The sequence below is a fragment of the Henckelia pumila genome, chromosome 3, assembly GCF_033568475.1.
Source record: "Henckelia pumila isolate YLH828 chromosome 3, ASM3356847v2, whole genome shotgun sequence".
Classification (NCBI taxonomy): domain Eukaryota; kingdom Viridiplantae; phylum Streptophyta; class Magnoliopsida; order Lamiales; family Gesneriaceae; genus Henckelia; species Henckelia pumila.
Window position 1 is genome coordinate 164,601,141 of NC_133122.1, and position 26,597 is coordinate 164,627,737.

The 26,597-nt window shown below is 33.2% G+C and overlaps 1 protein-coding gene across 1 annotated transcript; it reads right to left on the reverse strand.

The window, feature by feature from the left end:
- Positions 1–9,457: 9,457 nt before the first annotated feature.
- LOC140891419 (FK506-binding protein 2-like) lies at positions 9,458–16,548 on the reverse strand. Its single transcript, XM_073299896.1, has 6 exons — positions 16,418–16,548; positions 16,232–16,275; positions 14,166–14,228; positions 11,978–12,068; positions 10,510–10,614; positions 9,458–9,764 (listed from the first exon to the last, which is right to left on the reverse strand). Exons 1-6 carry the CDS (start codon positions 16,470–16,472, stop codon positions 9,676–9,678), a joined length of 447 nt encoding a protein of 148 aa, XP_073155997.1. The 5' UTR covers positions 16,473–16,548; the 3' UTR covers positions 9,458–9,675.
- Positions 16,549–26,597: the final 10,049 nt, after the last annotated feature.

Genomic DNA, 26,597 nt, shown 5'->3' on the forward strand with positions numbered 1-26,597 from the left:
AACCCGAAGAGTGAAATACACACATATGAAATAAATCACAATAAAAACACATAAAAACGCAATGAGACAATACAAATACATGCAAAATAGATATAAAAATAACATAAAATAATCCACACTAAATGCACTTATCAACACCTCCATACTTAAACCTTTCTTGCCCTGGAGCAAGACAAACAATGCAACAAACACACAACAAACAAAAAAGTAAGAAAATTCATGGGAATTAGCCTCAGAGAAGTTCCAACACAAACCAAAATCACAAACGCTCTCAACTCTCCACGATACACCTTCGGTTTAGCGTGAACATGTGTGTGTACGATGTCATTTCAATTACATGCAACTTAGACATAATCAGTTTCAAGACTACTTAGAGACCTATGACAAATCAGTGCAAGTTTCACTCTCAAGTGTCCATTTGTTCCAACGATCTCTTAACAAAACACACCTCCCTTGAGATAATTAATTACACACCTCCGGATTTTACACCCGATTTTTCTTTAGCCCCAATAATTACCCGCAAAATTAGCTATAACTATGTTAGGATTTGAATTTCAATCCCCTCGTCTATAGCGCGGATGGAGCATCAACCCCATTGAATCCGCAGACTTAATTTCAGACTAGGCGATTAGAATTTCAATCCCTTGCCCAAAACCCGGATGGAGTTGTTATTATTTTTCAAAAGTAAAAAATTATTCTTCAACTTACTTTTTTTTCCAAAAATTTTGATGCGCCCAAGATCATAAGTGCAATTTTAGAGAATCATCAAAATTTACAAGACACAATTGAGATCACTTAACATCTAGTGTCATGCAATGGTCAAACAGACACAAACATGATCAATTTTATCGCTACAATTCACTGGTCTAGCATGAGTGTTTAAAAATATTCACGGTTCAACCTACAGTTTCTCATGTCAAGTCAAGAGCAAAAACAAAAAAAATTTCACAAAAAACAAAACTTCATATCATCATTGGCTCCCATTCATCATCCTACTCAACACATGCAACAAACTACAATAATGACAAAGATGCAAACAGACATGAAACGAAATATATGCAACACAAACACAAAACACTATGAAATAAACGCTAGTCTACCCCCCCCCCCCCCTACTTATCCAAAGCATTGCCCTCAATGCTCTAGAAACAATGAATAGAATGCAAAAAACGAACAAACAAATGCAAGACGAACAAATACACAATGAAAACAAAAATAACACTCCCCTTATGCTTCGTCCTCTTCCTCCTTTGTAAAACTCCAACAACAACTTCTGGTGGCGGGGCAATATACTGCACATATATAGGTGACGGGTAAGGCCGTAGATTAGCAGAAAAATAATAATAATAGAAAATAATATTAAAAAATAGATAAAGGAAAGAAAATACTGGGTTGCCTCCCAGTCAGCGCTAAAGTTATAGTCTGTCGCTCGACTAGACAGAAGCAACCATCAAAGAGCGGTTGTTGCCCATAGTAAGAATCATACGACTCTATGTATGGGTCCTGATTTCCTGCGCCCTCAAGCTTGGCATGATATATGCATTTTAAGCTTGTCGGTCCAACAACACTCGACATGAACTGATTATTTTGGGAAGAGACTCGGATTTCAGGCTGAAGCTCATAGAGGATGTAATAGTGTGGAATTGACGTCAATGGCAAGAACGGATCTTCTGATGGTATACATGTAAAGTCCATTGACAAGGTCATATCTGTCTCCTTGTATGTTTCTTCCTCCTCCACTGTCACTTTTGGTTCTTCTTCACATGAAGATTCCTCAAAAAATATTTTCTCATGATCTAGAACAATTACTTCATTCTCTTGAAAGATCTCAGAAACTGGTTTTATAAGAAGCGCAATTTGTTCATCCAAAAGACTCAAAGAGTTGATGCGGCTTTCTAAGAACTAATTTATCTATGTCTGCCTTTTCACAATATTCTTCAACTGAGCCATATGATCCTCAAAATGCCCGATACACTCTTTTTGATGCTCATATGGTTGGTTCGCAAAATTTTTGGATGTGAACTCTAGAGGATATTATTGACTTCAACCCTGCAGTGAAGGATCACAATGTCAATAATAGTCAAAATCTGACATATCATTTAACAAGTGCATCGCACTGTCGTAATCTCTGCTAAAAAAGTGACTGCCAGTTGACAAAGCTCCATAATCTACCCAACTTCTTGTTGTTTCATCCAAACCACCATAAAAAATCTGAACTAGAGTGTAGTTTGAAAAATCATGACATCGAAATTTCTTCGCCAAATCATTGAATCTCCCCCAAGCAGCATAGAAAGGCTCCGAGTATTGTTGGCCAAACTTTGTGAACACCTGTCGATGATCCATCTCCAAGTACCTCACAAGTAAAAAAAAAATTAAATTAAAATTAAGAATTAAACAATGCAAGAAATAAAAATGTCTAGTCTCAAGCAAATAATCTATCCTAATATTAACTAAATAGTCCTCGGAAACGGCACCAAAAACTTGACCACTTAAATCGGTGTCTACTAGCAAGTAAACTAAGTCAAGTAATAGTAAAGTGGACAGAGAGTCCAAGTATCGATCCCACAGACACTGTAGTCAATTCTCAAGAATTAATTATTTAGCTTAATCTAGACAAAATAATAAAAAGGTTGCGATGAATTAAATAAAAAATAAATTATTAAAAATAATAAGAATTTAAAATAGAAGAATAAATTCAATTAAATTAAGACAACCAAGACACACGCAGGTACCGAACAAATCATATAACATGTAGCCGATTCAGGACTCAGATTTAATCTTAAATTACGGTGAATTCTCCTAACTTGTTTAAAGGTCTATTTCTAGAACAATTAAACCTATTCAAATATTGACGGATTAATTTTCATAATTCTAATCAAACTCAAATGCATTAGAAACTATGAGAATTCAATTTGCACCTAAAACCGCACGATGAAATCGAATACTATTTTTAGTCAATTTTACCTCGTGTTAATTATTAGAGTGATCGAAATCAATTCCACCTCTATCGACTTGGAATCAATTAACATGCAAGCAAACAATTGGCCAGACCATTCACAATACAAATATAAATCTAATAATCAATAATATAAAATCAAATCTGAAAAATCCCAAAAAAACATCCAAGTTTCTACATAGATTTGTTCGGTCCAATCACGCCGTCTTGGTTAAAGAAAATCTACTCAATAATTGAAAACAATAATTCAAAAATAAAAAGAAAAAAAAGAAAGGAAGAAGAAATTATGAAGAAGACGGAGCATATCTCCAATCTCCAAGCCTCCTAGCCACCTCACGATCTCTACGTTTCAAACCCCTCTTTCACATTCCAGCTCTCTTATTTATATGTCTTTGAAAGCCCAAGAAATAAAGCCCGAAAAGTCCAAAGTTTTAATTCCCGAAAATTCTAATTATTTTTTCTGCGCGATTTCTCGCTCGAGCGCGTAAAGGTGCGCTCGACCGAGCTATTTTCTGCCCCAAATCTTAATTTTCTGCGATATGGGGCCAGGTCCGTTCCTGGGTCCGTGCATGTGTCCTTTCCAGCGCGCAGTTTTCTTTAAAAAATCATATCTCGAGTTCTAGCCGTCGGATCGAGCCAAAATTTGGACAACAGCTTTAAAACATCTTGAAATTGATTTTGAAATATGGAGATTGGATTTAGATATCTTTATCATTAAAAATGAATTTTTGATCATTGCTGCTCCGTAATTCATTTTTGCGGCTCTTCTCTTACCCCAAAATCATGATTTCTTCACATATTCCTACAAAAATCAATCCGGAGAGTGAAATGCACACATATGAAATCAATCAGAATAAAAACACATAAAAACACAATGAGGCAATACGAATGCATGCAAAATAGATATAAAAATAACATAAAATAATGCACACTAAATGCACTTATCAATGTACACCAGACAGTATTTCTCTTTTTGTGGAGTGAAACCTGTTCGTATTCAAAATATATGTACTTGAGGTTTCTTTAATGTCCATTCAATATGTCTTCATAATAAATGCTATTAATGGCCTTTCGAGCTTTGTCAGATGGCTCCTTTAATACTCTGTCCTTTCGCATTTAAATTTTCTTGTCAAGGATCCGTTACTATGAATTTGTGACTTTATGAAGTCGGTAGATATTCTAGAGAATTGTATTTCGGTTGACATTCATTCTGATAGCTAAGATCGGTTGAAGTCTGAGGACCAGCTGATATACATTATGGAGTCGGCTGATATCTGAGAGTCAGTTGATATCCAAGAGTTCAGCTGATATCTGTAAGTCAGTCGATATCTTTCAGTCGGTTGACATGATAATATCAGACGTTTTTTCCTGTTTTACATATAAATGGCGGCTATACTGTAACAATGATATATTGTTTTGTTATCACCAAAAGTCAGGATTCAACAATCGTTGATATAATCAATAATATATTAAAAGCAACAGATAATGCAAAGAATTAATTTAATCATATTAAAAATCAAAAAACAAGAAATCAATATATATGTTTAATCAATAATCTATTCAAAACAATAAATAATACGAATAATTAATTTAACCATATTAGAAATAGAAAAACAATATATATATTCAAAAGATTAAAAATTCTGTCAAATACATATTAGAAATAAAAACAAATAAAGTTTAGAAATTTGCTAATAAAATATTAATAGCAATATAGAATTTTTTTTAAGAAAAACATGTCTCACAAATTTAAAAGTAGATTAAAACTCAAGAGAGTAAAGAAAGATGAAAGGAATCATACCTTTGATTTGAAAATTGTAGCATGTAAGTGAGATCACGGGAGTCGGGAAGGAAGGGAAAAAATCGGCCAATATATTCTCAAATTTGTAAACTTGTTTCCAAAGTTTAAAGCATTATTATTTTTATTAATTGGGCTTCAGTCTACTTGATTGTTTCATAGCCCAATACCAAAGATTTGTATATACATTTTGAAAACTTCCAAGGGGCCAAATAAAATAGAATATTATAAAAGCTGGAAAAAAAAATAAAAAAAAGGGTTTGGTGGGGACCAGGGCTCCCCCAATTCATATAGACCCTCTGCCCCAGAACACACTCATACCATATATGTAAACATTAAAATTTAAAATTTTAACTATTTTTTGCGCATCATAAAGACTAAAAACTATAACAATTAATTATTTATGAGATGATCTTGCAATTAACGAATAAATATTTTTACAAGAGATGGAGATGAATAAACCAGTTATAAATTTCTGTAACTTAAAAATACAGGTTTTGAAGGTAAATGTTTTTTTAAAAAAATTGTAGATAAATCTTTACAAATATTAGTTATTTACATTACTCACTACTTCTTCTTATGAATAATAGCATGAAAGATTTAAATCAAAACAACAACGATGTTCACAAAGCCGTTTTGCATAGAAAAAAAAAACAACAGATATGGTATGAATATTTTCAATTGTACGTTTTTAACAAAACTATAAGATTGATATTATTTCTTTTAATTATTAAAGTCTGTAAATATATTAATCTTAGTCAATCTACTAAGGGCTAGGTAATGACTACGAAAAAAGAAATCTAGAAGAATTATGGATTACACGTGTAGGATTGAGCGCTTGTCATTTTACCAAAATTTATAGATGGTAGTAATGATGCAACTCAAATATTTTAAATCGCACAGCAGCCCAAACACCATGGTTCGATTGCTAACCCAGTAGGGACAATTAATATTGCATCCAAACAATCTGTCTCCCAATAATTACACTCATTGCAATCAATGAGAATTAACCCATGACATTGGCTTTGATATCAATTGTAGGACCGAGCTCTTGTCACTTTACCAAAAGTTATTGCTAGTGGTAATGATGCAACTCAAATATTTTAAATCGCACATCAATCCAAGCGCTAGAGTTTGACTACTGGCCTAGAAGGGACAATTATTGCATCCCAAAAACACGTCTCACATCAAATTAAAGATCCTAAAAAACAATTGCCTTTGATGTAAATTCTCAATCAGATTCATAATCTATAAAAGGTACAATATTATTTATTATTTTAATTTATTTTTATCATTTCACGTGAAAAAATTTGAATATTTTATTGTTAGAGCAAATATTTTATAAATGACATATATAGAAAATGAGATAGGAAATTACAAAATAGGTATTTAATTTGATTTAACTTATATCACTTATTAACAAATTATATTGTTTCAAGGCATACATACATTAGATTTAAAAAAATAAGGTAAATTCATGACATGTAGTAATTGCTCAAGATCAATCAACAAAATAATAATAAAAAAAAAAAAAACAGATCTGTAAATTGGATAAGCTTCGATATTAATATTGTGTCTAGGTAAAACTACATTTATACTCTATATTTATAATCTTATATGAATTATTATTATTGTTATTTTTTGTTTGAAATAAGTTTACATGAGTTATTGAAATGTCTTATCTTAAACCGATAATGTAAATATAGAAAAATATTGATCATAAATGATGTTACTAAAACTACAAAAGTTACATTGTTTGAAAATGTTTCGAATGTTTTTTTTTGTTGCATTGTTGAATACTATATCGATTCGATCCATCATTAAGGTAAATAATTTTTTTCTTACAAATACCATATATGCAATTATAATAAAATATGCTTTATATACAACACTTCAATATACCAAAAGTATTTAGATACATCATATAAATAAGAATATGCATTTAATCTCAAAATAGACAAAACAGTTGAAATAAAAGATGACATGTTAACATTTTTAACTAAAAACATTCAAAATTCAATCAAAAATTTCAGCAACGAAAGCATTGTAAGCAAAAAGATATCAGTAGATTTCGAAAAACAAGAAATTAAAAAGAAAAGATGATTTCCAACAAATACATCGATTGTTAACGATATTGGTATACAAGTAATAGAAGACGTAACATATAAGAATGCAGTTGCGAATTATGAAATTATTGTTATTCTTTCAAGTAAATATTTTTAGCATGAAAAAGATACTGCCCAACAAAAGAATTAAAAAATAACAATAGAAAAATACACATGATTGATGGAGACAAAATCATAAGATTACTATTAAAGATGGTGAGAATATTGATTCTTTCATATAGAATAAAAAAATAGATGGTAAATAAAAAAATAGTAAAAGAGAGAAAAGTCCAAAATATAAAAGAAAAAAATATTTGACGCAATAATGTAAATTAAGTTTTAAAATACATTATCAATATTTTTTCATAAATCAATAGTTATAAAATAAGTAATCAACACATAAGCTTTGAAATTACAAAATCAATATTTAATTTGATGTGGTTAATGTGTCCCACTTATTAACAACACATAGAATAAATCATATTGCTTCAAGGCGTACACATATGAGATAGAAAATAAGATGAATTCGTGGTACGAAACATGTCATAATTGCTCAAAATTAATAAAAAAAATAAAAAAACCCGACCTATAATAATCGCATAAGCTTCAATATCAATATTGTGTCAATGTAAAACAACATTAAACACTAATAAGCTTACATAACTAATTGATAATGTCATATTCTAAACTGTTAATATAGATATAGAATAATGATGTCCGTAAATAATGAAAACATTGAAATTGCAAGAGTTACATTGTTAAAAAATGTTGCAATGTTTTTATTAGTTGCAATGTTGAAGATTATATTGATTTCATCACTAATACATATAATAGTTTTTTCTTTCAAAGAGTATATATATATTATTATCAATTATTAATAAAATATATTTTATCTATTAAACTACGACACTTCAATGTAGGGATGACTATAAGCTTACATGAGTTATTGATATTTTTTTTATTTTAAACTGTTAATGTAGATATAGAATAATGATGACCGTAGATGATGAACATTGAAACTGCACGGGTTACATTGTTCAAAAATATTGCAAATGTTTTTATTAGTCACCGTTGAAAATTATATTGATTTTATCACTAAGACATGTAAATAGTTTTTCTTTCAAAAAGTATATTTTATTACCAATTATTAATAAAATTTAATTTATCCATAAGACGACAACACTTCAATGTATACTAATAGCTTTTAGAGACACCAAATAAAGAATAATATCATTTCTTCTCAAAATGGACAAAACGGTTAAAATAAAAGATGTAATATTAGCATTTGCAATCGAAAACATTCAAAATTCAAGAAAAAAAGTTTAGCAACAAAATCATTGCAATAGTATATTTCGAGCAACTTAACATGAAATTAAAATAAAAGAGAATATGCAATAACATCATTGATTATTAAAGATATTATAACTTACAAGTAGTAGAAGATAATAACACAATAATGAAGACTGGAGACAATGAAATTATTTCTACTCTTGCAAATAAATATTTTCAGGATAAAAGAGAGAGAAAATATAAATAAAGAGGTCGTCTAACAAAAGAATCAAAAATAAATATATAAAAATACAAACAATTCATCTAAAAAATACAAACAATTGATGAAGCCAACATTTCTTGTTATTGAAGATGATGAGAAATTTATTTTTAATAAAGAGTAAAAAACAGATGTCAGACGAAAAAATCGTGAAAAAAATAAAAGTTGTTATATAAAAAAAGAAAATAAGCAGTAATATATATTATTTTTTGTTCATAATCAATAGTGGTAAAATAATTTTTCAACAATGTATTATTATATTTTTTCTTAATATATTTTATTAAAATATGTCATGATATCAAATTCTATATTTTTCCCAATATCTAGTTTATAAAAATTATAATATTTATTACAACCATGATTTTCAACAACTATAAATTCAATTAAATTTGTAACACATAAAATATTTGAACAAAAATTTTCACTCATTTTATAATACATGTTGTATATATTATATTATATTGAATTTTACTATTGACTAAACTACAATAAACATTATTAATTGACTTCACGGTAATCTCTTCTCATCTCAACTCATTTATTTAAGGACGCTTATCGACAATAAAAATGTTCTCACGCGCATCACACGTGTCTTTTGCTAATATATATAAAAATGTAGTTAATTTTTCTTAATTCTATATAAAAAATAATACTAATAAATTTTTGGGTCATCTCGGGTTTGACTCGAACGCAACCCGAATCTGGTTACTTTTTTCGGATCAGCTTTCATGTTTAACCCGATATGCCCGAACTCAAACCAAAAAATCCACCACCTCAACCCAATATTTTTCGAGACGACTCGTGCAGGGTTAACGGGTTTGATTTCATTTTTTAAGCCATTAGGCAAAATCCATACTTAATAGTTAGTTCTGGCCACAAATGTAGGATAAAATATATATATCATTCAATCCCCCTGGCCCCAAGTATCAAATACCATCAAAGAACTTGCCGCCCAATCACTAGATTTCATCGAAAACAAGTTCAAAGAACCAGACCACCCGAACCAAAACTTTAAATTTTGATCGACACCCGAAACATAAGAGCATGCATTACGCAACTAAAATGAGCATTTACGCTAGCAAATCTTCCAACTTATGATGAGACTCGATCCTTTGGAAATCTGTTTAGAGAGAATCAAAAACCTGTACCAAGATGTAGGAAAAGCCCCTATCTAATTGTCTACTCGTTATGAGCCAAGCTGCTATGTGCTACCACTCAATGGAGGAAAAGTTTCACGAATACACATGAGCTAGAGGGCTTCCACAAATTACAGTTCACTGTCATCTGATTTTTCGCCATTCAACGTTTTCCCATTGACTGCTACCAGCTCAGTGTCAAAGATAAGTGTGGCACCGCCTGATAGTTAATAACAGTTAAGTTAGTAACGAATTATTAGCTGTCACCTTAGGACTCGAATTTTGTAAAAAAACAAAGATAGAACAGCAACTCCATGCTCACAACAATGTCACTTATCACATCACAGTGGACATCCCGTAACGCATAAAATCATATGTATTTCATTTTTTTTCACTAGAGTATGTAAACCCCAGTGATAAGGCGTTTTCATGTATCTGCATAAATCATACAAGCGTTTATCTTTATCCCCATACGAGTGACATTGCACTTGTATCGCCACAGTCAATCCTATGTTATCTGGATTCAGGATGTGCATGCATGGGCTTGGGGGTGACATGATCAAACAAGTCAAGGCAAGGCCAATTTTAGAGCAAATGTGCCATTCAGTTTGATGAAAAATTACAAGCACTAGTGCAAATACTGGTTTCTAGACCGAAGAGTTTAAATATGGATACTGCATGCCCATTTAAGTTCATAATCCTGATGTCTAACTAGATGTTATGACGTAGAGTGACATGTTTTAACAAATTTCGAGACACTAGGGGTGGAAGTAGAACATAATAGGAACTTTCTAACCTGTAGTACAGGTCAAATGACAATCTAACTATGTTATGCCTCATATGTCATGCGAAGATATAGAGTGTGCGAACCTTAGAAATGAGAGTTATTTAACCATATGGCAAATTGTTAAATGTAACATCCCATTAGAGTATAGTTAGTGCAACAAAGCAGCTTGGCTTATTACCTGGAATGGTAGGAGGGGACCCTTGCTCCCCATAACCAAGTTTAGAAGGAATTTTCAGCTTTCTCTTCTCACCCAAGCACATTGCCAGGATCCCTTGATCCCATCCTACATGTAACAGCTTGATTTCATTAAAAAAAATGCTTGCATCCGGGAAAGGTTCCAACTACTTTTAAGAGTTCAATCTGCTCATCACATAACAAATGTAATTTACAAACAAGAACCAGTGTTCTAAATGGCGGTCGAGGCGGCCGCCTAGGCAGTAGGCGGCCCTCGACCGCCTCGCCTTGGCATTAGGCGGCCTCTTCAGGCGGCCCCAAGCTGTCCGGCGGGCGAGGCGGGCGGCAAGGCGGGTGAGGCGGCAGTGGCGGGCGCTCGGGCAGGTGAGGCGGCCAAGGCAGTCAACAAATTTTAAATTTCAGTCAAAGGTCAGAGTCAACTAAATTTAAAAACCTAGTCAAAATCTACCAATTTTAACTTAGTTACTTGAAAACACAACCCACTTTCTTTTGTTTTCCACTTTTGCTTCAAGTCTTCTCACCATCAATCACTAGGCCCGCCGCCGCCGCCAGCAAGCCTTTAGGTTAGGTTTTGTATATTTAACATACTTTTTTTTACATAATTTAAGCCAAAGTCTAATGATATTGTTTGAGATTATGGGGTGTTAGTATAATAAAGATGACTAATATATGTGATTACATATAAAAAAATGCTAAAAAAATTCAATCGCCTAGGCGGCTGAGGCGGTAGGCGGTCACGGACCGCCCCGCCACCGCCTCCTGCCATTTACAACACTGACAAGAACTTCACTATTCTCATCTTTCTCATGTTAATATCAGTGATAGACCAGTTTCTGAAATCCTCTCCTTCCAATGTACAAAGGATGACAAATATGCTACAAAATTTATCCTCTTATTCCAAAAACAGTCTCAGCTCTCCTTTAAAATATAGCCATTCTCATTATTCCCATGTCACAATACCTTGTCTTGCACAGAAGTCTTCAGATGTCATGATACATACCAACAATTTATATAATAAGAGCGATATTTTTTCCCTCAACCTTCTGATAATTTTTTAGCTAGGTGCCAAAAACAAGTAGGCGCAAAGGTTTCAATCCAGGTGCAGGAAGGAGGGCAACTGGTGCATGTGAATAAAAAGTAGGCATTCCTGCTCATCAGTTTCAGTCTACTGATACCACCTCATATTTATACGACATTTGCCATATTATCTCGAGCAGCAGCTTCCCTTGTTGGTCACATGCAGAAAAGATGCTACGCTGTAGCATGTAAACTTGGTAGCTCAAGAACATACAAAGGCACGAGAGCCAGATAGGTAATAATACCATCATCTTGGACCTTTTACAGTTTAGATGTACGGACCACTACCAAAGCAAACTTGCTTGAAAGTTTAAAAACAGGGGAAAAGTTAAATTAATCTAGAATGGTGTGGTGGTAAAGTAATAGTCTCTAACCTTTGATAACTTGGCCACTACCAAGTTCAAATTGAATTGGATCCCCTCTTTCAAAGCTGGAATCGAAAACAGTTCCATCCGTAAGCTTTCCCTAAAAACATCATCACAATTTACATAAGCAGATCAGACAAGTTGACTACATGAACTGCGATACTAATAATTATTCAACAACTCAGATTGATAAATAAGAATAAAAATAAGCAAATTAATTGACATCACAATGCCAAATGGAAGGACACATTCCATAATCTGTATAACTCGCTTAGCATTAAAAAGATTATGTTTCCAGCATAATTTTTTTTTAGGAAATTATGAAGTGTGTTAGAGACGAGGGGGAGGTTTTTCCTTCGCAAGGGCATAGACTCTTTTAAGTAGTACACACACTTTCTTTATATAGTTTGTTGAATTCCTGTGTGATATTTGGTGAACTTTAGTTTGGGTCATAACTTCTATATAAAAATCTCGATTCACTAAATTTCATAGTCAAAATTTAAGATCTTTTTCATAAATTACCTTTCCTTAGTTAATATAGTTATTAATAAAACAAATAATCTAAAATTAATTTTATTGAGATTACTATTATTTTATGATAATAAAATTTTTATGTTCACATCGACAGAAAAAAACTATTTTATAAACGTTTTGTGTGTGTTTTATTTTTTAAATGAATGTACGTTAATATTTATGTATGCAAACATATATTCATGTCTTAATGTTTCTCCAGTTTATATTGGGATAAGTTTTTGTCATATATTTAAATTACCAAGGGAAAATTTCACAAAAAAAAATAAAATGTGGAGAATAAAATAAATTGTTTTCAAGCAAGAATAATTAATTTTAATTAAATATTAATGCAATTATATTAACCTTTTTGATAGAAAATATTGTATTCTAATTAGTTAAGTATATCAAATATTTGAAAGTAATTTTATAATTTTTATGATAATAATTTCTTTGAAAACAATTTCACTCAAGTGAAGATTATTTTAATGTATTTGTCCCATTAATTTAAAGTTATTAATCAAGGGTAATTAGGGTGTAATTTTAAATTTGACCAAATGTATTTTGGGTAGAATGGGTTTTTTATACATAAGTTATTTAAATATAAAAGCTTTAAGGTAATTTTCTGTAAGTACTAAATCTTTTATTTTGTGTAGTTCTAAGATACATGGGCAGAAGAACTACAGGTGTAGTCCCAACCGTTGGACGGGGGTGGAAGGGCCTTGTCTTGGAAGTGGGCCCCACCCTAATACATCTGGGATGCACACCATACAATGGGGTCTGTCTATGTTACACCTGATGTATTTCTCCCCATCATTATAATATGGGTCACATATATCTTACATGGGGCTCACGCCACATTTAAGGAATCCAAGGACTCATTTATCCACACTACATGGCTGAATTTCACCTCATGCAGCATAGAAAATTCTCATTCAATGAGTGTGCTTCATAGGGAAAGCCGAGAGCTTCATGTCTAACATAGTCTTCGCATTTTTTTGGCTTTTCTTTTATTGGTTTTTTACCATTCATTGGTACAAAGTTTTGTTTTGAATCCGTCAGTACAATTTTTTTAATGATAATGGAATTGCAACATCAGTCAATTGTGATTCAGAAGTCATGAGGTTTAGTCATGGAAAGTTCTTTCTTCTTATGTTATTAAAACTATGTACTGCATCTTCACAGAACCTTGCATTTTGAAGTTGTTTTAGATTCTTGTTTACCTTTCCTTGGAAAAAGCTTAGCTTGCTTTGGCTTTTGCGCCAAAAGTGACAACATACATAATTTATAGGGCCTTCACCTTAATATGTATTGTATAAGCTATCCCGACAAACATATTATTTTTCTTTTACTACATCTAAAATCCATTTGGTGTTATGCCCAACATCCTCACTCCTCACTTATATTCCCCTTAACCTCGCATGTGCTTACTGCTTCCTAGACTTCCGTATGAGCCTGGACTAGTGACTAAAACATTTTGTAGAGTGGGGACTTAGGTAATTTTCCCAGTATTTACGATGGCACGTTAGTGTCCTAAAAGTCAGAATATAAGATGTCTAAATAGAATTAAAAAATTGTAGCACTATTGACTTCAATTATGTAGAAGACTGAAATACTTTCTAGCTATCCTGGGGGTAGGGAAAGGTGGAATGGGGGATGGGAGCAGAGAGGCTATAGTTCCACTCACTCTGTAGTGCACTTTAACGCTGTCTCCTTTGTGTGCTTGAACTTCACAAGTCTTTGGCTTATACTGCAGTAGAAGCTAGATTAATAGACACAATGGAAGCAAATAGGCACAAGAAAATGTAACATAATTGATTGAAGATAAGGCTTCCAGTATTTCATGAGATGAGAAGGTAAAACTGCAATGCTCTTAGTAAAATACAACTATCTAATCTAAATGGTAAAGCATTTGATTCAAAATGATTCAGCATCCATGCCACTCAGCATTTCAAATCTAGACACTGTAAATGAGCATTGAGAATAACTTATGATATTGTCCAAACTTTTACATGAGCCCAGAGACTAGAAGGCTTTTTTCTTATTGTTACAAAGAATACTTGAAAATGTGACTTGACTGTGCCAGTGTTGCAGCATTAATTCTTAAATCACACAATCCTCACAGATTTTTATCAGTGTTCTTTGTTATGTCAAGTATACCGTATTTAGTCAAACTCTAGTTACTCTACAAATCAATCAAGCTCTTATGAAATTGGGCAGTTTATCCACTCCCATGTACATAAATCTCCGATAACATTTTCAATATTTGATTACTAAACTCAGCTCCGTTCAACTAATTCAGGCAAGATTCTGTGACATCACCTTCAAGTCAAACAGAACACTATCTCCGGTACAAAGTAATACCACATAATTCTTTTTTAAAAAAACTTTTTATGCTTTTTGGATTTCAATAAAAGCAATACAAAAGGTCGTGAGTACTTGCCGCCCCAAACAACGTTAGTGCCCAGAATTTTGTACAAGAAGCTAATACACCATATTAAAATTCATAAACAGAAGCCGCAGTTTAACACAGGGAGACTGCTATTTCAAAGATAAAAAAAAGGGATAATAGCCAAAATAGTCCTGTAAGTTTGCTTGGTTTGTGATTTGGTCCTGTAAGTATTCAATTTTGGGTTTTGATCATGTAAGTTTAGTTATATTTTGGTTTTTAGTCTTTTTTCATTTATGCAATGTTTTTAGAAACGGATCGTTGATCAAACCGATCTAATTTTAAAAAAGGGTACAACTGGTTGTACTCTTTTAACCGGACGGTTGGATCGAAAAACCGTTTATATAATATAATATAATTAACAATATATTTTAAATTATAAAACCTAAAAATTTATATAAATAGAAAATATATATATTTTTCGTAGTTTGAAAACTAAATAATTATATAAATATATTTAAAAAATTATAAACTCTAATATTAATAAATAATATTTTTAACGTAGAAAAAAATTCAAATAATAATGTATATATAATAAAATATTAAATTAAGGTTTTAAAATAAAAAAAAACTATTTTTTTAAAAAAAATCGAAAAAACCAATCTTTTGGTTTTTGACCAGTTCTGCCGGTTCAACCGTTAATTGTTGATGTCACAACAGACACATCATCATTTCTCATTGTCACTTAAGCATTTTTAGCTGACGCGCCACCATTTTCAGATGTCACGTAACACTTTATGAAGAAAGGACTAAAAACCAATCATAACTTAACTTATAGGACCAAAACCTAAAATTAAGTACTTACAGGACCAAAACACAAAATGTGCAAACTTACAAGACTATTTTGAATATATTTCCTATTAAAAAACAACAATATTTCATTCGAAGAGCTATTGGCTATACAAATAAAGCGTTATATTAGGTACTAGAGGGATAGAAGGTAGTGTTTTGTAGAGCTCCAAGGAAGCAATTCTCAGCTTTAAATTTTGTTAAAACAAAACTGAGAATTATCCCTAGAAGCTATCTCAAACACTACCGAAATAGATGTTTATAGCTTATTTACTTTCTAGCAAACTGTTTCATACAAATTTAAATAACTTCCTTCACTGGTTAATTTATTTATTGAGCCTCATTGACTCGGATTCAGGCACTAAGGAGACCCCAAAAAAATTCAAGCTTTCACCAAAAAAATACATGTTTTACTTTCAACGGCGTTCTAAGGCAAAAATCCAGCATTGTCTTAAGCAACGGAATAGCTGTAATCCAAAACCGATTACAAACAAATCCCAAATAAATTAATTTACCTTCACACCGATCTGCAGCTCTGTTACATCCGCAGATTTCTTTGCTGAAAATAGAAAATTAACAAAAAGAAATGTAAAAAAATATCATCAGAAAACAAATGCGGATCAAGAAACTACTCGGAAGACATCAACGGCAGAAGGAAAAGGTCCTGAAGCCAAAAATTCGATTGAATTAGAAATTGATACCCGATGCAAGAAATGAAAAGGCGAGGAAAATTATCAAGACAAATCTGGATCTCATTTTGAAATTTGTTTCTGTGGCGATTTGTTTGGGCTTCTCTGAATTGAGAATTTCACATGAACTAGGAGAGGCTATTTATTTATTTATTTATTGGGTCCATACTCGCCAGTCGCCAAGCATAGAGCTCCAACGCAACGATACAGTAAGTGCCCAATCGAAACTTGACAAGTAAGCAAAATCAAGTTTCTAATATTACATTTTTATCCTCAAAAATTTATTTGTTTTTTCGTTGTAGTTCATTGTAGTTGGGTAAAATAGACAAAAACAATTCAACCTCACTATCTTTACCTCCCATCATCTTCTACCACTATCTTTGTTTTTTCAAATTAAATATTTAAAATAAAATAAATATATAAGATTTATATATTATATCACATACGCAAAGGGTGTGTTTGCGTGTGTGTTTGCGTGTACTTAGATGCTAGTATATATAATATACTCAATCAAGTAGTGTTCGATAACGTGCAATTCTTTTTTTAATTAATTAAGTATAAAATAATAAGTTTGTTTGCAAACTTTATTTTATCCAGTTATTTAGCTTGATATGGATTAAGATGGATTAAGAATATTTATATATATATATATATGTTCGTTCCCCAATAAAAATTTTAAATTTTTAAACATTCTTCTATCTTACAATATCTAAAATGATTGAAAATTATAATAATAAATCAATTAACCAACATAAAACCAAGTAAAAATTTTATTTTTCCAAAAATGTATGGTGCATGACCATTTCAATTTCATTTTGGGAAAAATGACACATTCATTACATTAGGGCTGTCATATCAAACAAAAATACCAAATTTTCGGCGTATCGTACCGAATTTTTTTCGATATACAGACATTTTTTCGGTATCTATATGGTATCAATATTAATTTTTTTCATACCAAAATTTCGAAATTTCACTATCGGTATCGGTATGAATTTTTTTCATACCAATATTTTTAGTACGGTATACCAAAAAATCACCCCTACATTACATTATGTTGTGGTATAACATATATTTTTAACCTATGAAAAATTTAAACGAAGATAAAAACTAATGAAAATCATTATTATATGAAAATTTACTTTTTTTTTCTTAATGTTACTCTAAATTGATACTTATTTAAAATATCGCATTAATTTCTAACTGTATATGCAATGTGTTGCATTTCAAATATCGTGGTTTCATTAAGATCCATCTCCAAGTCTAGATGATATGAACCTCGGTTTTTGTCAAAAATTTTGGGGTCTCACGGACACTCAGGTCACAACTTCATGTCTTGCCTTCCGCAATTAGTGCTTTTTGTCGGAAGGTATTAATGACACTTCCATGGTGCTTACTACTAAAAATGAACAAACTAGAGTCTATACAAGATCATTGTCTTATCGCGTTGTGTAATGCAATTTATAAAATCGTGTCTAAATTTCTTGTTAACATATTAAAGAGGATACTTTATGCTATTGAAAAAATATTTTTTTGGTCCATTAACTTATCCATGTTTTGGTTTTGATCCATTAATTTTTTAAATTTTGGTTTTGGTACACAAATTTAAATTTTCGGTGATTTTGGTTTAACTGCACACGTGTCAGCTTGACATTGGCACACTTCAGCATTTTTGGGTGACGTGTGCCAATGTCTAGTTGACACGTATGCAGTTGGATCAAAATCACTGAAAATTAAATGTTAGTTTACCACAACTAAATTTTGAAAAGTTAATTGACCAAAACCAAAATATGGACAAGTTAATGGACAAAAAAAAGTATTTCTTCTTATGTTATTATCTCTTCGTCACAAAACATTTTTATTCTAGGTAGATTTATCACATACAAGGTTATCATTGCCTTTGAAATAAGATGCTTCTTAAAAAGACGACATCGTAAACGAGAAGAGGCGGAATTAAAATCAATATTTTCAAGGCATATACTCAGGTTGAATGGTTTTTTTTTTAAAAAAATACGATACTTCAATTGTGGTTAGACTTATCAATTCGAACTTCGACGGCCTGCCATCAAACGGGCGAGACAGACTGACTCACAATCTTGGTGGATTAAAAAAACTTCAGCCCAACCCAATTCAACCCACCATGGATTATGGGTTGGGTGGACCAACTAGCCAAAAGAAACATAAATTCCGTTTGTAAAACAATATGAAAAAAAATAAAAATCATACATAAACCATTGTAAATAATATTCATATTTAAATTTCATTAACCATACATAAATCATTCTAAATAATATAATTTTTCAAAATTCTTAATTATACGTAAACTATCATAAATCATATAAATATTTCAAAACTTATCAACCATATATAAATATTTTATATTATATTAAATTAAATTATTCAAAACATATCAACTATACATAAACTATTAAAAATAATTATTATAATATAATTTTTAAAAATTATATAAAAAAAATGACACCCTGCCTTGACTCACTGCCCAAATAGACCAGCCCATTTCGACCTACTTCCGAATGGACCACCAAAATCGCAACCCAACCCAAGTTTTTTTTTTTTTTTTTTTTTTTTGTAGTGGCAGGGTGGGTTGGTCAGATGGGCCAAATTCGAAAAAACGGTTCTAGTTGGGGTTCTATATACATTGGGTTGATCTTATCATGCTTTGTGTATCTTTTATCCGATATATAGCGGTTCACAAAGGATATGATATGGGCCCTATTATTCCACAACGTGGACTTCATATAGGAAACACATTATCTCATTATCTCTTTCTCATCTGTGTTGAGATTATCTGTGTCGTTGCATGGAAAAAAAAAAAAAAACTAGAGTGGGATGCTTCATGGAGTGAAGGTGGCACACACAACGCCTTTGATATCTCACTTCAGGGTAATTGTAGTGAATTGAGTACCATTGTAAGTCAACAAAATGCGAAATATGATTAAATGATCATTATCTAAGAAAATCAAGTATTTAATCGAGTTTAGAACCAAGAAAATAGGCTTCGGAACCACTGAAGAGTTCGGAACGTTCGAAGTGTAATTCGAAAGCACATAACCGTTTCGACGCAAGTTCTGAAGCAAATGACGAGTTCGGAGCATCAGAATAGGGATCGAGAGTTAGACCATGCAGTTAGTGAGGTATCAACATTGCACCGACACCTGGAATATTGGAAGCTCCCATCATGAGTTCCGAAGGTCCGAATACATTTGTTCACTTAGGTGTCAAGATGCAACAAACACGTCACTTCATGCAGATTTTGAAGTATCCGAACTGGGGATCGGTGCGTCTAAATAGATGGATTCTAGAATCATGTTTCTTGCTCAATTCTCACTTCTCTCTCATGCTTAGTGAATTTCATAGTGTTTCTAACCATATTATCGAGGGCCGAGCGATAGCAAGGCACTTCCAGGATCGTTGCGGAGTTGTGCTAAGGATTTGGGGCCTTCGACATTAAAGGACTGACGATGGACGCAGGTATAGTCCGAGATGCTTAGTAGATAGTGGGAATATCTATTGTCTTCGTTAAGGATTTTAGATCACTTTTAGTGATATGGTATTCACATGATTGTAGGCTTGGACTCTAGGCCCTGATAGTACTCGATTTATGTAGTAGTTGTATGTAAGTACTGACTAAGATATCCAACGAATATGTATTTTTATATTTTTTATTTTATGTTTCATGATACTTGTTTTACTGATTTATACATATAATGCATGTGCATATATCTTGTTGAGTTTATATCTCGTTCGAGATAGTCGTCGTGATAGGGTCGCTTAGTCATATATTCTTGTTATGTTGTCGGAGAGCGAGATACGCCGGGATGATAGGGACTAACGCTACGATGATTTCGACGAATGAGGAAGAGATCCAGCGAAGTTGACCCCAGGTGATACTATTCACTCATTGGCGTCTAGTCAGAGCAGGATTGATCTTGTTACCCAGTATACCCAGTCACATCAATATTGCATGCATGTGCATATTGATTTGTATACTCATACTCTTCGTACTGGGCGTTAGTTCTAACATCCTTGGTTTTATCTAGGACACCACATTCATGGAACATGTCTCAAGTTGGACGAGGCAAGAGGATCGAGACAGGGTTAGATGTGGAGCCAGTGATCTTTTGGAGGTTTTGTTCATTTTTTGTTGTTCATGTTTGGTTTGTTCTAGTACAATTAATTCAATATGGTTGTATAACTTTATTTTTTATTTTAGTTGTCGGTTGTATTATGTCGGTTTGTGTTTTATACTTGGTTTAAGTTATCGCCGGTTATTTTCTGACTAAGTTTTCTACTAAGTAAATTTCATGCCTAAGTATTAAACTAGTAGGTGATCCGGATTGGGTCGCTACATTTATGATATTAGAGCTTTCATGGATTTTGGGACTTAGTACTACGTTTTGGGGTTTGATGTGCGTTAATATTTTTAGATGGTTGGTTGCGACGATGAGAACCATGAGTGGTGTTGTCATTGGGGTGATGAGGATGCCCAGAGACGTACCAGGACATAGTCATCATCGTGAGGGTCGCCATTTCTTTGAGTTGCACCGGTTATTGTAGATGGGAGCAAAGCCTTTGGTTTAAAGAGAAACTCCTAAGGCCATGGAGGATTGGCTTGAACGGATGGAGAGTTGTTTCCCTACCTTAGACTGTTCTGGGGAGCAGAAGATAAAAGATTCAGTGTTTTTATTGGAGGAACGTGCCCAAAAATTGTGGAGATCCGTGTCTACCCAGTTGATCCACGAGCAGGGTCAGGTATTGTTGGCTGATTTTCTTAAGGATTTTCTGAATCTGCATTTTCCTTTAGCTCTTTGATAGTCAAAGTCGATTGAGTTTCTAACTCTGAAGCAAGGTTCTATGACTATTGATGAGTACCAGAAGAAATTCATATATATGTTGTCTTGCTATCGGCACATTAATGCTAGTTCTGAGGCAAATTATGGCCATTTCTTGCAGGGTTTGAACCAGAAAAATTTTGATCGGGTCACATTCTATGATTATCTGAATTCTTGTGAGGGTCTCGTGAACCATTTCCATTAGGAGGAGATCAGTTTGAACTATTTTAAGTTGATGCAGTCTTCCTTTCTGCTAGTTCCCTTGGCCCACGCGCGCAATATTTAAGAAACATGGTTCTACGTCTTCTTCTTTTGGTACCAGTGGAGTATTAAAGTTTGGCAAAAATAATAATAATGAGAGTCGTTGTGATCATTGAGGGAGGATCATCAAACTGACACTACAAAAAATAGGTGTTTTAGAATCGGTAATTTTGAGTTGGTTGTAACTCCGCTTCTATTTTGTATATGCTATCGCGACGGTTTATGATTACCGCTTCTAATACCTGTGTATAGGAGCGGTTAACTATAAGCGATTAAAAAAAAAGTTGAAATCCGTGTGTTCACACAATCTTGTAATTGACTTTCAGCATCGTTCAAAGACCGCTGCGAACACGACTTATTTGCTCCGGGTAATTTTTGTAACGCTTCTAAATCCAAGCATAAATACTGCATCCCACAGTTTTTTTTTATTGTTTTGAATCGGTTAGTAAGCGCATATAATGAAAGTTGAATTGAAGCGGTGGCGGATAACTGATGCAACATACATATCTATAGAATCGGTGATGTAGAATTGTGTCGAGAGACATCTGTAGAAGCCGTGGTGGAGAACCGAAGCGATAGACATATCGGTAGAAGCGGTGAAAAACCGATTCGAAATCGAATACTATAACAAAAAAAGAGTCTTTTTCCTTTTTTTTTTTTTTTTTTTTTAAGTTTTACCTAATTTGGTTTTCTGATACACGTTCTTCTCCTTCCTCTGCGCATCTTCCTTCGTCGTTCTTCTCCTGCATATTTTCAAGGTAATTTTCGTTTTACCAAACTATGACATCTGGAACTGCTGGAGGATCTCATGAACCAGAGTCACTACCAAGACAGGTATAAATTCTTAATCCCAAGAAATAAGTTATAATTATTTGTGTAAATTAATGATTTTCAAATTATATTTATTTTTTTTAGATGGCGGCTGTAATGGAGGATATTATGAACAATCACACAAATGCTCTTTCAACCACAAATGGAAGTATGCGCAAATCTCCACCACGGGAAGAGCATAATTTCTAGTTAGAATACTAAGGACAAGTAATTTGGTTTTTATTATTATTTTTGTATGTTTTATGGAGACTTATTTGTTGATGAAGTTATTTATTTTGTGGATTGAAGTGTGGTTTTGCTTGGTATAAAAGTTCATTTGTTTTTATTATATATTATTCATGAATTGTGGTTGAGATGCACCATTGTAGTATGCCATATTTAACAGCAAGCCACGTCAAAAAAAGTGTATAGATAGATAAAATCTATAGCAACGATTTATCTAACTATTAGAAAAAAAACTATAACCATTTCTAATTCTGGGTTAAATCACTCTTGAAAACCGCTTTTAGAACACATGATTAACGAATAAAGATATAAGGGCGGTTTGAAAACCGTTATAGAATGAAGCATTACAAATGGTTAATAACCGTTGTTAAATCTTAGGTTACGCACAAACACCAATGATTCTGAAGTATTTGTGAACCGCTTCTATATCAATATATATAAGCGGTTATTCTCCGATGCTATTGTTTCATTCGCCACGGTTTACAACCGCACTGATAGGACCTATAGCAGCGGTTATACCACCGCTGCGGGAGTATCTATAGAAGCGGTTGTAGCACCGCTGGAGGAGTATCTATAGAAGCGGTAATACCACCACCGCTAAAGCAATGAATTAAAAACGGCTATTGACCGTTGCTAATAGTAGAAAATGTGACTAAAACCAAAACTATAGATACGTTTCATAACTGCTCTAATAGATGCCAATAAATGCGTTTCCGCAGCTGCCTCAATTGAACACCAATCGAAACGGTTATAGAAGCTGTACCACCGGGAGCGACTTTCGCTTCTAAAACCTTTAGCTCCGCCAACAAGCGAGACGGGAATTGAACCGAAGGTAAAAGTTTAGAAGCGGTGGAAAACCGCATCTATAGCTTATAAATAACCGGTGCTAAAGCCATTTTTTTTTGTAGTGTGAGGAGTGACGTAGAGCATCTGGTGCCTATTTCTATGTGGTGACACGGGGCACATGAAGAGGGTCTGTTCAACCCGGGGAGGATCTGGTTGTGGATCTCAGGCTTTTGTTCAGCTGCGCGAGCCTCCAACACTGTAGGGTCCTTCTACTTTGCATCCACAAGTCTAGGGACATGTGTTTGCTCTTAACCAGGACAAGGCTAACTCTGAGAGAAAGCCTATGATCACATGCGCTTTTTTGTTGTACACCTGCATTTGTTTTGATTGGTATTGGAGCTTTGCATTCTTTCATTTATTCTAGTTTTTTCAAGAGATATAAATTTTCCTATGTGTCCTTAGATGTTTTTTAGTTGTTTATACTCCGATGGGTCAGGAGGTGTTAGTGAAATGTATAGTGATGGGTTGTTCTCTTGAGTTTGAGAGTCATGAGTTGACTACGAATATGATAATCATGGAGATGGAGGATTTTGATTATATTCTCAGTATAGATTTTCTGACCATGTATCGTGCTACTGTGGACTTCTATCAGAAGCTAGTTCAGTTTTGTCCGTTTGAGGGCGATAGTTGATTTTTTTATGGCGAGAAATCGCGACCTCCGATGCCTTTGGTGTGCTATGAAATCTTATTGTTCTTTGGAGTCGGACGAGGAAGGCTACCTCATTTATGTCATTGACACATCCACAAATAGTATGGGTATTTAGGATCTGCTAGTGTATAGTAATTTTCCTGATGTTTCCCCCGATGAGATTCCTGGTTTTTCTTTAGTTTGCGAGGTTGAGTTTGGCATTGAGTTAGTGCCAGGGACGACACAAATATCTTGAGAATCATATCATCTGGCTCTGTTATAGATGCGAGAATTGAAGCAAAAATTTCAAGACATTTTAGTCCCTGTTTTTTTTTTTGTCAAGAAGAAGGATGGATCGACACTACTATGTATTGATTATAGGCAGTTGAACCATGTCATCATCAAGAACAAGTGTATCCTTTTCCCCATATATATTATTTGTTTGATTAGCTTCAGGGTACATCTGTATACTCTAAGATCGATTTGAGATCTGGATACCATCATATATCAGTACATGATGCCGATATTCCTAAGACTGCTTTCCATACCAGGTATGGGCATCACAAATTTTAGGGATGCCATTTGGTCTGACGAATGAGCACAATGTTTATGGACTTGATGAATCACGTCTTTTGAGATTATTTGGATAATTTTTTCGTTGTGTTCATCGATGTTGTCTGTTATGTTGCCATAGTGTAGATGAGCATTCACATCATCTGAGGATCATTTTGCAAACTCTACAAGAAAAGCAATTGCATTCATAACCGAGTAAGTGGGAGTTTTGGATTTATCAAGTAGTGTCCCTTGTTCATGTTATATCCTGGGAGGGAGTATCAGTTGAGCCAAGAAAGATTGAAGTTGTGATGAACTAACTGGTCACGTCCGACGATGGTGGCCGATTTCATAATTTTTGGGTCTAGCAGGTTATTACCATCGTTTCATTGCGAATTATTCTCAACTATCTCGACCCTTGACACAATTTACTCGGAAGGATGTTCTTTTTGAGTGGTTATAAGAGTGTGAGGAAATCTTTCGGGAGCTTCGTAGACATCTGATTATCGCACCCATGGTGGCTTTACCGTTTGGATCAAAAGGTTACATTTTCTATTTTGATGACTCTAGACAGGGGTTGAGATGTGTTCTGACTCAGAACGGATATGTGATCGCATATGCATTTTGTCAGTTGAGGAAGCACGAAGGGACGAGTTATCCGCCATTGTTTTTGCTCTCAAGATTTGGAGACCCTATTTGTATGGAGAGAGGTTTGAGATATTCACTGATCATAAAAGTATGAAGTATTTTTTAACCTAGGCCGAATTGAATATGAGGCAACGACGATGGATGGATTTTTTGAAATACTATGATTTCCAGATTAAATACAATCCGAGTTCTGCTATTGTAAGGTCCGAAAATATTAAGTTATTAATGACGGAATTTAAGATTTAAATTCCAAATAAGAGAAAATATGAATTTAATAATTTATGGAAATTAGAGATTTCAATTTTGGGTCAAAAATATTTAATTTGAGGATTTTCGGATTTTAAGATTTTAATATCCGGAATTCTTAAATTAAATGAAGAGCATATTTGCATTAAGTATTTATGGGATTTAGGATTTAAATTATGAGTTTGATATTAAGAAGAATTTAATTGGAGGAGGAAATCCGAGCAGGGACCAGTTTGCAAATATGGAGAAGTTCAAGGACTAGAATGCGATAAGGTCCAAAATTATTTAATTTTAATTTGAGAATAATTAATTTGAGAATATTTAGAGTTTAGAATTAAATTCTAATATTCTTAAATTATTTAGGATTGAAATTGAATTAAATCGCTTGTCCGGGGACTAATTTGCAATTATGCCAAAGTTTAGGGGCCAAAGTGCAATTTTCTTTGCAACTTGTGTTTTTAAACGTGTAATCTGTAGAAAATGATCAGATTGCAGCCCAAACTTCAGAAGCAAATGAGAGAAAGGAAAGGGAAGGGTTCTAAGCCATTTTTGACCATTTCAAGCTCCGATAAAAATCGATCCGCCCGGTAGAATTTCCGATTGATCATATATTTGCGATCACAGCTCCGAGTGCTACGTTTTGACGTAAGTTTTATGAAGTTCTACCATGTTTGAATTTTAAGTTATTGTTAGAATTATGATTTGATTGTATAAACGTGTTCTAGCATATACGACGATATCATATCTAAGTCGAATCAAGAAAAGATCGTCGTTTGAGAATGTTTTTGAATTATAGAATGATTTTCGAAATTCTGAAATTTTTAGCTATGGGATTTCGAAATTGTGCTGATGAATTGATGTTGGTATTGAGTTGAGATGATTAATACGATTGATGTTATGCTTTTGGAAATATCGAATTCGAACCGTTACGCCGTTGGTTTGTGTTTGTCGAATATTTGGAATACATGCAGCTGAGTTCAAATTTTCAGCAATGAAATCATCATGATATGAGTTATATATCAATGTATAGATGATGATTAAGTTGCTGGAATTGTCGGTTTCGAATTACGGTGTCGTCGATTGGAATTTTGATCATTTGATC

Bases quoted from the DNA above. Each gene is read 5' to 3' on its own strand.
- LOC140891419 (XM_073299896.1), bottom strand. From the start codon at position 16,472: ATGAGATCCAGATTTGTCTTGATAATTTTCCTCGCCTTTTCATTTCTT. The intron at 16,276-16,417 runs GTATCAATTTCT...TTCTATTTTCAG, and splicing joins CTTTTCATTTCTTGCATCGG to CAAAGAAATCTGCGGATGTA. The intron at 12,069-14,165 runs GTGAGTGGAACT...TGATGTTTTTAG, and splicing joins GCGTTAAAGTGCACTACAGA to GGAAAGCTTACGGATGGAAC.